General features: G+C 38.7%; 1 protein-coding gene across 6 annotated transcripts in view; it reads left to right on the plus strand.

Moving 5' to 3' along the window:
• DYNC1I1 (dynein cytoplasmic 1 intermediate chain 1) overlaps positions 1-18,615 on the plus strand; it is a 320,884-nt gene that overhangs the window by 191,182 nt on the left and 111,087 nt on the right. For all 6 annotated transcript variants that reach the window (XM_037836734.1, XM_037836737.1, XM_037836735.1 and 3 more), the window contains 3 exons: positions 3,888-4,050; positions 8,747-8,846; positions 18,376-18,501. In XM_037836734.1, coding sequence (XP_037692662.1) covers positions 3,888-4,050; positions 8,747-8,846; positions 18,376-18,501 — 389 coding nt within the window. The remainder of the gene's footprint in view (positions 1-3,887; positions 4,051-8,746; positions 8,847-18,375; positions 18,502-18,615) is intronic.

Consider the following 18,615-nt stretch of genomic DNA (forward strand, 5'->3'; position numbering starts at 1 on the left):
GGTATGGTTTTCTTGTTCCTGTGTAAGAAATGATTTCACCATAAAGTTCTCATAAAAACCATGGTCCCTATTTAATCTTGTGTTTTTCCTGGCTATGTGGGTTTATTCAGTTATATTTTTACCTTTTATATATCATTAAATATATGACTATATATTTTTCTTTTCTTTTTTTATTCTTTTATATATTCTTTAAAAATATTGTAAATGTAACTTTTATATTGAAATTTAAAGTTACCTTATTTAAACCAGGCAAGATATTTTTGAAGTGGGTATTTTTAACATAAACTTTAATCTAAAAATGAGATATTAAAATAATATAGGCTGTGAAAGTCATTGTAAATTTTACATTTTATGGAGGAAAAATATTCCCCCAAGAATGCTAGAATTAGAAAGATTCAGTATATAGTATATAAATTATAAAAAATAAGAAGTGCTGTATATGTCAACCCAAAAGAAATGAACATTTCTATATTTAAAAAGTAGATGCTAAAATAAAATTTAAATTAGATTTTTATTTTGCAGACCACAAATACATAGAATTAGGTAGTCTTCTAAGTTTTGAATTTCATGAACGCAAGACATTTTTCTCATTATTATTCAAGCTAAATACGACTATCCAGGTAAATTTTGATATGTTTGGAAATTGTTCTATCATTTGTATCATATATAAAATATATCTTTGTTCTACTTTTAATAAGGAATCTTTATTTTTTAAAAAAGCTCACATTAAATACAGAAAGTATTGTTAGCTGTTAGCTCTTGGGATAAACACTCCATGTGTTCCCAAAACAAACAAAACAAAAAACAAACATAAAAATGCTACAATTGCATTTTATGCTTAACTAATAAGAAAAATAGAATTAATGCCATCTTTTGCTCTGGTGAGCCTTTGGCTATTAAATTAATACCTACATTTTTATTCAACAAACTTGTTAAAAATAATTCCAGGGAAATTGTAGGTAACAGGAAAAGCTGAAGTCAGATATATCAGGGAGACTTTAAGGTCTATCCTGACAAATACAATTCTGATTCTAATTTTTTGTGCTTGTATTTTGAACCTTGTGGGTTTCACTAGTGTACTAATTTTCTTTTATTAAATATGATGTCTGGAGATGTTTTATCTCTGAATATGGCATTTTGGTTGTGGTTCCTGGATATTCCATTTTGTTTTCAGTACATTGTAATAACACTTGTCAATTTAAACATTTTTAAATACGGAAGGATTTATTTAATAAAAAATTACTATAGCTCTATTTAACTCCTATGTTGACGATTACTTACAACTTTAAAAAACGTAGTCATCTACACATGCATCTTATTATTTCATGCTAACAAATCATGTCATTTGATCCCTGTTAGACATCAAAGCTCAATATTGAATATATCCCTTGTTTTGCTTCAGTAGCAATTTAATTTCAAGCTAAATATTGCATTGTCAGACATAGTATCTGGGGAGACTACTGCTTCACCTACCTGAACTTGGCCTCTGCAAATACACTTTGATCAGCCATTTATGTTTCTCTTAGACAAGAAGTCGTGTGTCTTGAAAGGTGAGATCAAAGTGACAATAAGCTGCAAGGAAGAAAAAAATTACAGAAAATTACACAGATACTAGTTTTTATTCAAGGTAATGGACCTATAAGGAAAGTACAAGTGAAATAGAAGTGACTCCAAAAGATGAACAGAGAATGTAAAGATTTTTTATCTTATAAAAAAAGGAATAAAGGGGGAAAATTCCTACTTCTCTGCTTAATTTTAAGTGTGTCTCAAGTCATGCATTAACATTAACCAAGGCTGAGCGAGTCTTTTAAAATAAGACATTCTTGTTGGCCTAATATCTCCATTTAATGAAATTTGATGATTTGTTTGTGTAAGAATACTAACCAAAACAAAACAGACCTGTCATATTGTAGATTTTTTTTTTTTCTTTTGGCTAAAACATTTAATAATTTCACTGTTCTGTTGAACTTAAATAAGGTGGCATAATTCAAATGCCTCATTTATGGGAGTTTTAGTTAACTGATTATTGAATGCTTAACTATTTGCCCAGTATATTTATCTTTAACCCTTAAAACAGACTTAAAAGTTAGGTATCTTTATCTCCATTTGGTAGATGAAGCTGCTGCTCAGAGAACTTTGATTAATTGATTAAAGAGTTAAAACTAGCAAATGGCATGGTAAATGTTTGATTCCAGGTCAGTTTTATGGAACTTGACTTGTTATTTATGGCCTCCTTAGACTGCCCTGGTACCTATCCAAAGTCTGAGTCAACGTACCAGCCACTTCAACATTTCTCAAACTAGTGTCTTGGCCACACTGCTCAGCACAATATGGAGGTTCTTGGAGAGACCCAGTACACATCTGCATATTTAAGGCTCTGGAGTCATAGGCAGCAAAGAAATATTTCAGTATGTGCAGGGTTGCTGGAAATGATGGCAGCAGATGGTTTTTGAGAAGGTCCTCTGCTATAGTGGATGAACCATGTTTTGTTATAATGTTAGCCCTGGAGAGCATTCTCAAGATGTGAACCAACTACATCAGAATCACTCTAGTTTCATGTTCAAATATAGATTCTCGACCCCACTCCACAGACCAGATGGATCATGGTCTGGAAAGGAAGGGAGAGGCAGGAAGGAGAGGATGTTATGGGCATCAAAAGCTTGAGATCCACTGCCAAGGCTCTGCAGAGTGACTTCTTGACAGTTCAGCTCTCATTGGACAGTGACTTTGAGATACCATTAATCTAATTAAATAGTGGTTTCATAAAACATTATGCTACAAGTGACTCTACCTAAAAGACTCCTCTGAACTTCACAGGCCAGGAAGAAATGGCTCCTGGTTATGGGGATCGTTGTGGAAGTGTCAGGGAAACTCTGTGCATGGCGATTCTACCACCTGTGATTGTAATGCCCTGCAATAGGTTAATCTTCATAGGAGCTTCTGTGTCTACTGAAAGAGTAACCAGTCAAATGTTTCCTGAAGGGCTTTCTGCAAGGGAGTTGAACTGGGGCTCCTAAAGAACCACAAAGGTTCAGCTGACAGTTTCTGCCCACGAGGTTTTCTCAGTCGGGGGGAGTTCCTAATCCACTCTCTATAGTTTTATGAAAAACCTGCTACTGATGGAACGGTTTATGTAACCTAACCTTGCCTCTGAGGTGAGCAAATTTTCAGATGTTAAGACATACTGCTGGTTATTTAGTCTCTCTTTTTCTTATTTTGTATCTTCATATTTGGTTTGATAAGATTAATAATGCTAGAAAACTAAGGCACAAAAACAGTCATGAGGTGTTTTATGGAAATATGTGTTTGTTCCATGGGTTCATTTAAAAGCAGAAGAGTCATAGCTTCAAGTAGGTTTGGAAGGACATGTTTTAGCTTTTGAGTGGAATCTATGTTAAAATCAGTCATGCTTAACCTACTAAACAGCTAAAAGGATGAATTTGCCCAGTAGAAAGAGGAAAGGTACAATCTTATCATAGATAGTCCTTAATTATTAAATATGCACAGTTTTACAATAGTATCTAATATAGATACTTTTAAAGATTTCTCTATTAAGGAAATATTTAATAGAGCTTTTAACTTTCAGAACTGATTGCTAAAATCTTAACACACTGATCTATTTTAATTTGTAATCTTAATTTTTTTCAGCTCTTCAAAATAATAATTGGGCAGATATGAAATATTCCTGTAAAAGTAGCAGTGGAGATATCAGCAAAATTCTGTGGTGTGAATTTGAGAATCATTTAGGATGATACTAAGTCTTAATGGTTTTGTTATTTTACTGTGTCTTGTTACTCTGCTGGTAAACAGTATATTTCAAGCACTGGATTACTGTTAAAAAGTAATTGTCACTTTTTCTTCCCCAATGATCTCTGTTACATTACAAGCCCCTCCAAGGGAGCTGACAGAGGAAGAAAAACAACAGATCCTCCATTCAGAAGAATTCCTCATCTTTTTTGATCGGACGATACGGGTAATTGAACGAGCACTGGCAGAAGACTCAGACATCTTTTTTGACTACAGTGGCCGAGAATTAGAGGAAAAAGATGGGTTAGTTTCTTGTGTGCATTTAAAAAAAAAAAAAAATCGTGTGATAAACATGTGTTGATTCTAAATTCATTTATGGATTGACTAGGCAGATTGCAAATCTAACAAATCAGAGGAGGATGAAATTCCAGGATTGATCTTGCTGAACAGCTTTGGCTAAGTCTTTGGTAATAATGTCTGGCTGAGAGTTTCCCTGTAATTATCATGTGCTTCTGTGAAATACTTTTGAACTTGATATCTGGAGAACAGTCCAGGTGATAAAGACTTGTCCATACCTTCCTCCTTGGCAGAGTCACCTACATTGTCCCTCTGAGAAGAAAAATATACATAAGCAGTGAAAGGAGATTTGTATTAAATCTAGTAGATCTATTCTTGATGCCTAAGCAAACAGGAAGCTGATGAAAACAAACATGAGATATAGGAGACCCTAACTGATGTTGGAGACAGATAACAGCCTCTTTTTTTGAGGCTATAAGATTATGTGTTCATGCAGTTACATGGATGTATTTACAGATAAAAATAAAACTGATAAATACAAGCAAATGGCCCCAAATAACTTCCTCTATGAATGTAACATTTGTATTGGGAAAAGCTGTTGACTATCTCCATGGGGATAATAGGAGTTGTTTTTTTAGCCTTATAAGAAGGAGATATAACTGCTTTTTAGCCACAGAATTCCTTTGCCCAAGACAATATGCGAAGATGAGATCACTTACCTTTTTTTTTAATCAGACCTCACTTACTATTTCTAAAATTCAAATACATTCTCAAAGGATAATGTTGAATCATCATTGAGGATGCGCAGAGAAATGTCACAAAGACTCTGAAAACAATTTAAATAGTTCTGAAAGTGCTCTTAACATTTGGCAGCATCTTTAGACTACTTTGAAGAGCCAACACTATTTTGAATATATGAGTCCTGTGGTGTTTTAGTTTCCCAGGCTGCTGAAATGCAGATACCATAAAATGGGTTGGCTTTTAACAATGGGAATTTATTAGCTTACAAGCTTATACTTTTGTGGCTGAGAAAAATGTCCAAATCAAGGCATGTTTAAGGCGATGATACTTTGTTCCCAAAGACTGACTTTCTTCCAAAAGACTGGCTGCCAGCGACCCTTGGCTCCTCTGTCACATGGCAGCATCTGCTGGTCCCTCCCTTTAAGGTTTCCTTGATTTCAGATTCTTGCTCCTGTGGCTTTCTCTTTAAAGGACTCCAATACGAGGGTTAAGACCCACCCTGGGCCACACCTTAACTGAAGTAATCTCATCAAAAGGTCCTTCATATAGTAGGTTCACACCCGCAGGTATGGATTAGCTATAAGAACATGATTTTCTGGGGTACCTACAGTTTCAAACCACCACATGTGGTTTTCCTTTTGTTTTTCAGAAGACTCATTACTCTGTAGTTCAGTTGATTTTCTGGGTCCTATTTCTCTTTGCATGCCTGACCAAGTTAACCCCTGGGTTCCTGGCAGGACCGGCAGGACTTGGGTACATACTCCTCTTGCCTGAGTTTGCCATGGTGGATCTGCAGAAGGGTTGGCAGGGGAAAAAAAAGTCATGATGGGTCAGCTGATTACAGCCCAAGTTAATAGTCTAAAGCCAGGTCACCCAGTCTGAACAAGAACTATAAAAGACAAGTGATGCAGGGTACAGTTCAAGAAGGTGATGAATGGGGCAAATGAACAGAAGAACGGTGAGTGTAGAGGAATGCCCAAACTGAAGCCCAAGCAATTTAGGCAGCTCTTTACACAGATCCAATACCTGCTGGCACAGAGCAATCAGTCTTCACTTTAAATATTCAGTCTTGGGGAACAACTGCATGACCAGTGCAGAGTTCTCAGAAGGTAAAGTTATGGCCAGCTGAATGTCAGTCAAGTAACTGGGCAAAGTGTAATCCTCCTGGACCCAGATGCTGTTTTGGCCTTATGGCAGGAATGGTCAGTATCTGGAACACATTTGGTACACATCTCATCCCCTGCTACACCTGTCTCATGGCGGAAATCATCGCTAGCTTTTTCGTAATGTGATTTTATTGAGATCTATTCACACACCATACAATCCATCCAAAGTAAACAATCAGTGGTTCACAGTATCATCACACAGCTATGCATTCATCATCATGATAAATTGTAGAACATTTGTATTACTCCAGAAAAAAGAAAGAAAAAGAAAAAAGAAAACCTCAAACATCCCACACTCCTTATCCACCCCCCCCTTATTAAACACTAGTATTGTATTCTCTCCAGTTTTAAGACTTTACAGTAAAGATAGGTTAACTAAGACAGTGTAGTATTGTCAGAGATAGATTGATAGATCAGTGGAACAGAATAAAACATCCAGAAGTAGATCCATACAAACATGGGCAACCAACGTTTTTTTTTTTCCATATAGCTCTACAATCATTATCAAAGATCAGGGCTGCTGGGTTACAGCTCAACAATTTCCAGTATTTCTTTCTAACTATTCTAATATACTAGAAACTAAAAGGAAATATCTATATAATGAGTCAGTAGTCACAATCCTTTGTTAAATCCTAATTTCTCAGTCATACCTCCTGTCTTTCATTTAATCATTCTCTCAATCTTCAGGGATATCTGGGCAATGACTGTTTTAATTTCTTCATGCTGGAAAGGGGTGTTGACTTTATGGGGTATAGGAATGAAACTGATTGATATTCATGGAGAGACTGGTACCTCTGGGTTTCAGGGTTTATCTGGCATAGGAACAATCTGGAGGCCTTAAGTTTCTGAAAAAAATAAACTTTTCTAAGTAAACATTTATAGAGTCTTAGATATATTCCAGGGTATTTTTTAGGGTTTTCAGAAATACTGTTGGTTGGGGCTTGGCATACTGTGGCAATATGCAATATCTTGCTGCACTTGCTTAAGAGTAACCTTCAAAATGACCTCTCAACTCTATTTGAAATCTCCTAGCCACAGAAACCTTATTGCATCCCATTTCTTTTCCCCCTTTTGGCCAAGAAGTCATTCTCAATCCCTCAATGCCAGGGCCAGGCTCATCCCTGAGAGACATGTCCCCTGTTGCCAGGGAGACTTATAACCCTGGAAGTCATGTCTCATGTAGAAAGGAGGGTAGTGAGCTTATTTGCAGAGCTGGCTTAGAGAGAGGCCACATCTGAGCAATAAAAGAGGTTCTCTGGGGGTGACTTTTAGGCATAGTTATAAGTAGGGTTAGTGTCAACATTGTAGAGATAAGTTTCATAAGGGCAAGCCTCAAGATGGAGGGCTTGACTTATTAAATTGGGAGTCCCTAATGCTTGAGAGAATATCAGGAATCCTATAGGTGGGGAAGTTTAATAGTTCCACATTTTCCCCCAGTCTCTCAAGGGGACTTTGCAAATACTTTTTTATTTTCTGCCCAAAATACTCTGGAATGTGTCAGGGTATTACCTTAAACTGTACAGAATAACAAGATCTCCTTCCCTATTTTGGGTTCCATGTATTGGGTTGTTTAAAAAAACTGACCAGACAAGTTAAATTAGATAGCGTGCTACAGAAAATTTAAATTTTGGACCAAATAAACATCTCTTCCTTTGGTCTCACACAGAAGTTGCATTTTTAAAATACAGACAATATCGTCTTTTACACTGTATTCTGATTTACCTTAGTCCTAACCAGATCCATTTCATTCATATGTCTAATTGAAGTCAGATGTCTTTTTCAGCTTCTTTAACAGTTGCTATATGGAGTGATGCTGATTTTCAGGGCTGCAAAACTCTAACTCTGAGTTACAGGTGTCACACAGGTACCCAAAGTTTCAGGGAGCTACCAGGTTATACTCAAAGAGCACAGCATCTCAGCATGTAGAAATAAAAGTTAAAACTCAGGAATAAGACTGTAAGAGCTTATAATCTAAGAGCCTTTACAATGAGCCTTTTTGAACATTTCGCACTCCTTAACCATCGATTGCCCAATCTCTGCCCACTTTCTATCCCCTGATAATCTAGGCTCTCAAATTCAGTTCACAGAGTTTGTTCATTATAGTTAGTTTATATCAGTGAGACCACACAATATTTGTCCTTTCATTTCTGGCTAATTTTACTCAAAATAGTGTCCTCAGGGTTCACTTGCCTAGTTGCATGCCACATGACTTTATTCCTTTCTGCAGCTGCTCAATTTTCCATTGTATGTATATACCACAGTTTGCCCTTCTGTTCGTCAGTCGATGTACCCTTAGCCCACCTCCATCCATTGCAAATCGCATCACTAGCTTTTAAACAAGGAAGTAACTACAGTCAATCCTAATTTTCACATAAAAAGAAATATGCATATCCTGTCTGGTTTAAGGCCAAAGGAGGTGGTGTGGATTTTAAGGAATTCCTTGATGGCTGAGACATTTCTGATAAACCTCGCCTCAGGCTAAAGCCTATTAGAAAGTAGAGAATGGTTCAGTGCTGGTCAAGATAGGAACCTGGCATAAAGTGACATTTCTTACCGGGCTTGGAACAATACATGGAAACTGTTTCTGGACCAGCTTAGAGAGAGACTTTATAAGCTAGAGAGGGGACCATCTTTAGTCCATTTATTTATGATCAGAGTTTGCTGTCTGAGTTGATACTTCTGCCTCTGGGAGTACTGTATATCATTCTTTTGCCATTTCACTGTTTAAATATGAGCCACATAGTGATGAAACCCCATTATGAAGCATCATCTTTGTGGTGTTTAAACCCTCCTAGGGATGTGCAGGCTGGAGCCAACCTTTCTTTCAATCGACAGTTCTACGATGAGCATTGGTCCAAGCACCGAGTGGTCACCTGTATGGACTGGTCTCTCCAGGTAAGAATTATTTTGGGGATGGGACAAACTGGACTTCTCTTCTCATGACATGTGTGTGAAAAAGAAGAGAGATTTGCCCCATCACTCTGGATATGTTCGTTGACCTACAATTTTCCTTTCTATGCCTGTTTGTTTTCTTTTTTCATATTACTGGGGTTTCACTTTAAATTTTCTACTCACTTATTCCTATTTCTTGAATATCTACTATGTGCTAGGTACCAGACAGAGAGCCAGACCCTGCTGTAATTAAGGTCACCAGTGATATCCTACTTATCAAATCCAATGGATGTTTTTAAGCCTTGGTCTGCTTTGACCTCATTTTGTCATTCAGCTTAGTCAACTTCCCCCTACTTTTAGAAACAACCTCCTTCCATTGAGTTTCACAACCCCACTCTTCTAGCTCTCCTCGTAGCTCCCTGACTTTATGGATAGTTTTTTTCCCCCTCTCCCATTCTTATGTTCAGGTTCCCCATGATCACATCTTCAGCCTCTGCTCTTCTCTTCTGACATCCTCTCCTCCACCCCTCTGGATCCATCCACCTCATGGAAGTCTGTTTATGTCTTTCCCTGGCTTCCATACAGAGGTTGGATTCAGGATTACCACTTGAATTCCACACTAGGCTCAGATGTCCCATATAACTTCAAACATGTATGTCAAAAGTTAACTGACTATTTGCACATATGCCAAATCCTTTTCAACCTTCTATACTTTCTCTTTGTTAAAGGCATCACAATATACCCAACAGCCTCAAGCAAAGCTCTCATAATCTACATTACCAACTTCTCCCTTTTCTCCCAAACTGAGTCTGTCACCCAAATTCTCCGTTTCTCCACTCGTAGATTTCTCAAATCACTTCCTCTCCATTCCCTCTCAACCTATCTTAAGACTTCATTGTCTTGCATCCGTAATATTGTTAACCTTCTAATTGGTTTTTCTCCCTTATCCATCTACAGTTTTTCCTCTGGACAGCTCCCAAATCTTTCTGAAATGCAAATCCAATCATTTCATTCCCTGTGTTAAAATCCCCCATTGCCTGTAGGATAAACGTCTCAACTCTTTAGTATGGCATTGAGCGTAAACACAGGTGTATTTAACAAAAGCCAATTTTCTGAATGGCCACCTCAGCCAGTGGACACTTTAGCAGGCAGCATGCCGAGTCCTGAACGGTTAAGTGACATGCACAAAGACACATAACCTACTTGTGGTGCTGCCAGAATTTGAACCCTGATGGTCTGAACCCTGAACCCTGTTGTGTTCCCTCCTGCAACGACGATGGCATAATAGCAGTGATAGAAGCAAGAACATTATAGGCTCAGAGACAGTAGTGGTATGTGTGTCTAGGTTGACTTCCTGTATGGAACATGATGAAACAAAGGTGAGAAACATGAAGAAAGTAGTTAGGGAAGGTCTGGAGGGCCTGGTGAAGAACTTCCATGGCTTGGAGGATGAGGATGCTCCTTCCATGAGAAGGGCCCTGGCTCTCATGGGCTGGGAGGGGTCTTGTTTGAGGAGCCCCTGAATGGGGCATTTGGTGTGTGGCACTACGGTTATCCTCTCTAGGAATCTTTCTCATGCACTTGGTGAGATGGGGGTGTCTCCTTTCCTTCTCTTCTGCTTCCTCTGAAGCTGATACCTGTTATCACTGAACTTAGAAGAATGGTCATCTTCCTGGGAGAAGGGGGGTCTAGTTTAAACTGGTAAGAGTTGCACTGGAAGTTGCTGCTTACATTTTTTAATACATTTTTAATTGTGAAATTTAACATTTATACAGAATAGTGATAACTTTCAAAGTACAATTTAACAAGTAGAGAACAAATTTCAAAGAATGTTATGGGATACCGTTCCACAATTTCAGTTATTTCCTTATTGTGATATATAACATATATTCAGAAAGGTGATAACTTTCAAAGTACAATTTAACAAGTAGTTATATAGTTAATTTCAAAAAATGTTGTGGGTTGCAGGTCCACAGTTTCAGTTATTTCCTTATTGTGAAATATAAGATATATACAGAAAGGTAATAACTTTCAAAGTGTAACAGAGCAAATTTCAAGGAATATTATGGGTTCCAGTTCCACCATTTCAGTTATTTCCTTCTAGCTATTCTAGTACCTTAGCATTTAAAAGTCATGTCCCATGTAGGGGGGAGGTTAATGAATTTATTTGCTGAGTTGGGCTTAGAGAGAGCAAGACCACATCTGAGCAACAAAAGAGGTTCTCTGAAGTTGCCTCTTAGGCATAATTATAGGAAGATTAACCTCCCTTTTATGGCCATAAGTTTCACAAGAGCAACCCTCAAGATTGAGGGCTTGATGTATTAAGTAGGGGGTTCCTGATTTCACATAGCATATATTCTCTCCAAGATAAACAGTCAGTGCCTCACATTATCTTCACTTAGTTGTGTAATCATCATCACTGTCAATTTTAAACAATTATTATAACACAAAATAATCCCAAAGCTCTTATCAGCCCCTAATTATTCATTTCTAGTATTAGTGTAGTACTGGTAAGGTATTCCTATTAAATATAGTCTATAATATGTAATGGGTAGTTTTTCCATATACCACTCTGTTAACTCTTTGTACCAATGTCATACCTTAGAAGTATATCATGTAAACACTAATTTATATTTGTAGTGCTAATCTGTGGGATACATGACTTTAAACAACCACTTTTGATCATGTTCGCCTTCAGTGTGACACTGATGCTTATAATCCCATTAATGAACAGTCATCATCCCTGTTCATTCCCATACATTTAAGTTCGCCTTCATTATCATGACTGTACATATTAGGTTATCATTCCCCCTTCACTAGTTCTGTCTATCTCTAGGTCCCCTATATTCTACATTATAAGACACTGATTTTACATTGTTCAGGGAGTTCACATTAGTGATAACATATGATATATCTCCTTTTGTGTCTGACTTATTTCACTCAGCATTATGTCTTCAAGTTTCATCCCTGTTGTCATATGTTTCAGGACCTTGTTCCCTGTAACTGCTGCATAGTACTCCATCGTATATATATTCCACATTTTGTTTATCCACTTGTCTGTTGAAGGACACTTGGATTGTTTCCATCTCTTGGCAATTGTGAACAATGCTGCTATGAACACTGGTGTGCAAATGTCTGTTTGTGTCACTGCCTTCATATCTTCGGGTATATACCAACATGTGGACTTGCTGGATTATAGGGTAATTCGATATCTAGTTTTCTGAGGAACCGCCAAACTGTCTTCTGCAGTGGCTGAACCATTATACAGTCCCATGAGCAATGAATAAGAGTTCCAATTTCTCCACATCCTCTCCAGCATTTGTAGGTTCCTGTTTGTTTAATGGCAGCCATTCTTGTTGATTTGTGATCATATCTCATTGTGGTTTTGATTTGCATTTCCCTGATAGCTAGTGAAGATGAACAGCTTTTCATGTGTTTTCTAGACATTTGTATTTCCTCTTTGGAAAAACATCTTTTCATATCTTTTGCCCAACTGGTTACATTTTAAGTCAATCTAATATATGATTTGACTAGGACACTAATGTGTGGCACAGTTTCTGCTTTCTTATAGCCTATGCTTACAGAGAATAATAATCTTAACCTAGTTTTTAATTTGCATTTCTTATGTGCTAAGTTCTGTGCCAAATGCTCTAAGGCATTATTTCATTTCACTCTAATAACAATCAGAGGAGGCAGCCACTGTTATTTCCATTTTGTAGTTGAAGAAATTGAGGCTTAGCAAAGCTACGTAACTTGCTAAAAGTCACCCAGTTAGGGTGTGGCCCAGCGGGGATTTGAACCCACGTCTTATAGTACTCCATGGCATATATTCTTAACCACTGCCTCCCGCAAATGACTTATGAATCTGAAACCCAGAGAGCTTGTAAGTGCAAATGATATGGGCAGATAGGATGCTCTCAGGATCCAGTGGACATTGGAATCTGCCTCTGGTCAGAGAAGTCTTCTCAGAAGAGTGGTATTTAGACAAATGGAGAGAAGAGGGCATTCTAGGCAGAACTGTTGACATGAACAGATGACATGAAGAGCCTCAAATAATCCTGCTGGAGAATAAGAGAACTGAAGATGAGTGTAATACCACACAGCTAGACTGTCATCAGTCTCCTAGTAGATGAGCATTCTCTGCCCTTGGATCCTCTCTCACATCAACAAAGCATGTGGTGCATAATTGTGCAGTGACTAATAGGAGCAGGGTTGGCCCAGCCACTTCCCGCCAGCGTGTGGGTGGTCTGTGAGCACACTCGAGTGTATGCACAGAAATCAGATCTGAGCCTGAGGAAACATTTAGCTCAACTTGTTCACTTGTTCTGAGTCTGGAAAGTATACAGGAGCCTTATCTGACACATTCCTCAGAGGCAACTTTCACTGTGTTCTCGGGTCGGCTGACAAAACTCCCCGTAGGAGGCAGAAGGGCCAGCATCAGTGGCTTCACACTGGAGCTGGTCCCTGCCTGTCCTCTGCAAGTAGTGAGCTGTCTTGCCCATGGATTTTTAATGTTTCTGCTGCAGAAGTGAAACTGGAAAGGGCAGAAACTCCACCATAAACAGACCATATCACCGCCCCCCATTTTTGTTAAACCTGCCCACCTACACTGTGGGGAAGAGGTTTGCAATTCTGAAAAATGTATTATATATATGGAGCATGAGAAAAAGGAATTGGAGCCCTCAGATCCTATGTCACAACACTTTGATAAGGTCCAAAGGGACAGCTTTACAGGCTTAGGGCATTGAGAGACTTTCTGAGTGGATCTAGATGCAATTCAATGATGTTAAGAAAGAAGGGGGGGATAGGAGTGCAGTCTTGGAGCCCAGCAGTGGCTTGTATGGCCAGGACAATTTCCTGAGTGAAGCAGAATGGAACAGAGAGGAGAAACATGAAGAAACCATAGTTTCTGCATAGCTTTGCTTTAATCTGTTGGGCTTCTCAGAGCAGACCACTTTAACTTTGTAATATTTGCAAGATATTGGCCAAACATTATTTCCTGGAAAAGATTTGAGCACTTGGGAAATTATGTCAACGTTGCCATTCAGTGGACATTATTTAGCACAATGGGGATGTCAGTATTAACACATATACATTTTTCAGGAGTGTCACAAACCAGACTTATCATCTAACCCCTCCATCAATCTTGCAGTCACACAAGACGCAAGTGTGAGTGAGCTTTGACCACTCGTTTAGGTGCTAAATCCACTCAAGTTTAAAGTAGTAAAAAGACATCCATGGGCACCAATTCAAACCCACTGACATGTATCGGATACCTGCTTTATGGCATGCCTTTTACTTCTTCCTTATATGAGGAAAGAGTTTCCTGTTTCCCCTACCTCCAGTTTCCACACTGTTGAATCATTTTAAGTCATTTTACCAGATTAATCTTTGTAAATAGTATTTATCCACTCTCTATGAGACCTTGGGTAAGTTACCTAATTTCTTGTGACTTAAGTTTCCTCATCCATAAATGATGATAATAATATATAGTTCACACCACCATTGTATTAAATGAGTTGATGTATTTAAAGCACTGAGAAAAGCATCTGGCACATAAAAAGTACTCAATAAATGCTAGAGTAGTAAAAGCAGTAGTAGCAGTGGTAATGGTAGTTGTAGAACATGACTCTGCTGTCCCCAGAACAAAGTCTGAATTCATTAGCCTGTGCTCAGTGACATCTGTGACAATGCCCTGAGACATTTCCAACCCTTTCTTCTTTTATACCCCTTCACATAACCTGCATTCCAGCCAAACGCTACAACCCAATGTCTCCTGAACCTGTTCTTCCCCATTCTGTTAAGAAAACTTGCTCCCTGGCTAGCTCAAGCAAAAGGGAAGTTTGTTGCAGAGCCTCTAGGATACTTAGGGAATCCCAGAAAAAGATGAACACCTGAGACTCAGGAAGAGTAGAAATCTGGGAAGCCTGAGGGACCTCACCAAAAGGATGCTGCCAATCATCTGACTTATTTGCCCGCCCACAGGGTTCTGGGTCTCAGTTCAAAATTCATAATAGTCAGGCTACAGAATGTGGTTGGCCCAGCTTGGGGCAAGTGTCCACCCTGTAATTAATCAGTCATCCCCAAGAAGCTGGACAACTGTGTGTGGAGCCATCTTCACAAATGGGAGAATCACTGTGTGCAAGGCAGATACTCAAGAGGAATGCCCTGCATCCATCTCTGGACCCTTGTCCATACTCTATTCTCTCCTAAAAACCCAGCTCAAGACTCATTTCTTGTCAGAAGTCTCTTCTGATTTCTCTCCTTGCTGAATCTCACGCCACCTAGGGTTGCCCTCTGTGTGCTTCTCTAGAACTTTGATTATACCTCCATTTAGTACACATGATGTTCTGCTTTTATGTTTATATTTTAGTAATTTTTACTGTAGCTTACTTCATTCTACTTAAGAGTGAGATCCTATAGAATATAGAACAAAGCATATTATTGCTGATGTTATTATCGCATATTTCCCTGGCATAGAGCTTTCCACATGAATAGCAGACAGTTAACACATGCTGTGGTGGACAGGAAGGGTTGTGGCCTTTGATGCCAAACAGACTTCCAACAGAGTTCTCACATCATCACTTGTTAGCACATAACCTTGAACAAGTTGCTTAATCAGAGATCCTTGGCTTCTTCATCTGTAGAAATAGGAAAATCAGTGCCTACTTTAGAAGATTGTGAGGCCCAAATGAGCTAACATATCACCATCGCAGTATCTGGCACATAGTGGACACATGTTGGTTCCTTCCCCTTCCTCTCCAATAAATGCTACATTATATTTCCCTACAAAGTAAAGCTTGAGAGCAGATCTGGTAATTTCTAGGTAAAATCCCCCAGTGTTAAATATTGGATAATCCAGTCCCAGGAGAAATTGATTGATCACAAATTTCACAACTACTAATATTCTCCTTAAAATTGTAATTTTAAGCAACATTTAAGGTTAAATAATTGTTCAGAGACTTACTTTCTGCTATAGAATAAGAAAATATTCCTAGCCATGTTCAAATGAACAGTGAAAAAAGACATGCTAAAGAAAACTTTGACATCATAAAAACTTTCATGAGATAGGATTTATATCAGTATCTTTAGGCTTTAAGATCCCAATTATAGAAATTGTGACAAAGACCCTCACTGGTATTTTACTAAAACTCTCCCTGTTTTCTAAAGGAGTTTTAAAGTCAAATAATTTTAAATATTTTTTTAATGGAAAAAGAAAACCTGAAAGTGGGTGCCAACGATGAGACCCAGATGTGAAGCTGTGGTCTAGTATTCCAGCACATCTGGCTGCTCATTGGCCCCTGTGGTAGCAGTGTCAATGTTTATAGAGTTGGTTTCTCACATGTGACAGTTAAACTTCAGATGGGCAGGCTGGAGACTTCTGTGTTTATCTGGATGTTAATTTCTTTGAATCAGCTCTGAATCAAAGGCCTTCCTTAGTAGGCCTTTGATTCATCCACTGAGGAGCGTTTTCTAATAAAGAATGATTACTTCCCCTGGTGACCACATGCATGTGTATCCCTGTGTGCATATACCTCCTCTGCACCAACCAGCAAGTTCTCATTGCAGCTTTCTTAATTTGAGGGAGTTGAAAGAAAGAATCAAGCCACATAGAATTAGTTTTGATTATGACAGGAAAACAAGTCAATGTTCAAATTTACAAGAGCAAACTTCCCTTAAGTGTGTATACAGGATAGTGGAAGAGAAGGAAAAAGTGTCTTTATCTCTGAGATGAGCATGGTGTGATTTGTTCTAATCCTGATGCTATTGTTAATGAAGCTGCCTTATAGGATTCCCAGATAGAAATGGCATTTCCGTGAAATGTGTCTAATTCATATATGCCTCCCACTAGGTTCATCCTCAGATGATTTGATAACACTCAGAGCAGAGTTCGTGTAGGGTGAGGAGATATTTCTAACACCTAACATCACTGTGGCTTCCTCCTTGTTATTTTACTCGTTGTGTTTCTTGCACTTAAGCCTTTCATTATTGGCATTGTTTGATAACAAAGGATCAAATATAAGGGCTTTCCGCTGAGCTCGGAGTCACTGAAATAAAGAATACCATTACTAATTCAACAGATTTGGACACAAGTTTATCATGTGCTAGGAATGACTAGTCCCTGGATTCAGAGGTCAGTGAAACCAGTTCTGATACCCAAGGAACTTACAGTCTAGTGAGAGACCTAGGCAAGCTGGGGGAGGGAGGCATAATGCAATCTGACAAGTGCTTTAGTAGGAGGGGGGTTTGCACATATAATACTAATGGAGCCGATTAGAGGCAAGGAAGGGATGTTAGTGTTGTCTGGAAGACACGATGACTTCATTCAGTCTTAAAGGACAAGTCAATCGTGTTACAACACATTCATGTTACAGGCATTCGGATGAAGGTGAGTATCAGATCCATAGGTACAGAGGCTGTACCCGTGAACCTCACAACAGGCCCAGGGAGGCTGGGTCATAGAGTGAGGGAGCAGGGAGTGTTGTAAGAGATTAAGCAGGGGAGGTCGAAAATGACAGATCACAAAGGATCTTATATGACCTGGATTTTGCCCTGAAAGTAACGAGGAGCCACTGAAGTATTTTGAGGCAGGGATGTGAATTAGTCAAATGTATATTTTGTAAAGTCATCCTGACAAAGGCCAGAGAGTGGATGAAGTGAAGCTGGGGCCTAGTAAGCCTGGATGCAAGATGCCATTTAGGAAGCAGCTGCAGTCATCTAGACATACACACACACATACACACACACACACACACACACACACACAAAGTAGGAGGCTCTCACCTGATGAATAGTAAGAAAATATACGTTTGAATGGTATTGAGGAAGTGGTGAAACACACTATGGGGGAGTGAGAAAGGAACATGGAAGATAGTAAGTTTTGTGTGGAAGGCAGCGAGCTCATTTTTCTATACATTGCTTCTGATGTGTCTATGGACAGCACTGAGGAATCCCCAGTAGGTAGTCAGGCATAAGGGTCTACAGCTCAGAGAGAAATCAAGCCTAGATACACAAATTTGAACATCATCAGCTTATTAATGCTTGCTCAAACTATTGTAACAGGTGAGATTGCACAGGAAGAATGTGTAGAGTGGCAATAAAAGAGCTGAGAACTGGCCCTGTAGAATTCTGCCATTTAAGAGGCAGGTAAATGAGGGAGAAACCAAAGGAACTAGAAAGATTGGTCAGGGAAGAAAATCAGGAGAGAGGGATGTAATGGAAGCCAATATAGAAGAAAGGAAAGAGTAACCCAAAGTATCACATAATACAGAGAGATTAAGCAATGTTTGCAGTTTGGCATTTATTGGTGACTGGGAAACACACACACACACACACACACACACACACACACACACACAGATAGAGAAGCCAGGTTCTGTGAGATTGAGCAGTAAATTGGTATTAAGTGCACCACAATTTGAAAACAAGGCATCGTTTAAGAGTATGTAATATAGCATGTGCATATAGGAATAAGCAGGTTTTCTTTGTATTGCATCTTGGAGTAATCCACCTTGTGATCTCCTCCATTTAGTACCCTGAACTGATGGTTGCTTCCTACAACAACAACGAAGATGCCCCTCATGAACCAGATGGAGTGGCTTTGGTTTGGAACATGAAGTTTAAGAAAACCACACCAGAGTACGTCTTCCACTGTCAGGTAGGAGTCAGCATAGTAAAAATAACTTTCCTCTCCTACTGGACCAAATATAGTTTCTGTTGTATGGCCTCTGTCTCATGTTGAGAGAAGAACCAAGTTTAAAAATGGAATTGA

This window comes from Choloepus didactylus, chromosome 5, assembly GCF_015220235.1.
Source record: "Choloepus didactylus isolate mChoDid1 chromosome 5, mChoDid1.pri, whole genome shotgun sequence".
In the NCBI taxonomy this organism is placed as follows: domain Eukaryota; kingdom Metazoa; phylum Chordata; class Mammalia; order Pilosa; family Megalonychidae; genus Choloepus; species Choloepus didactylus.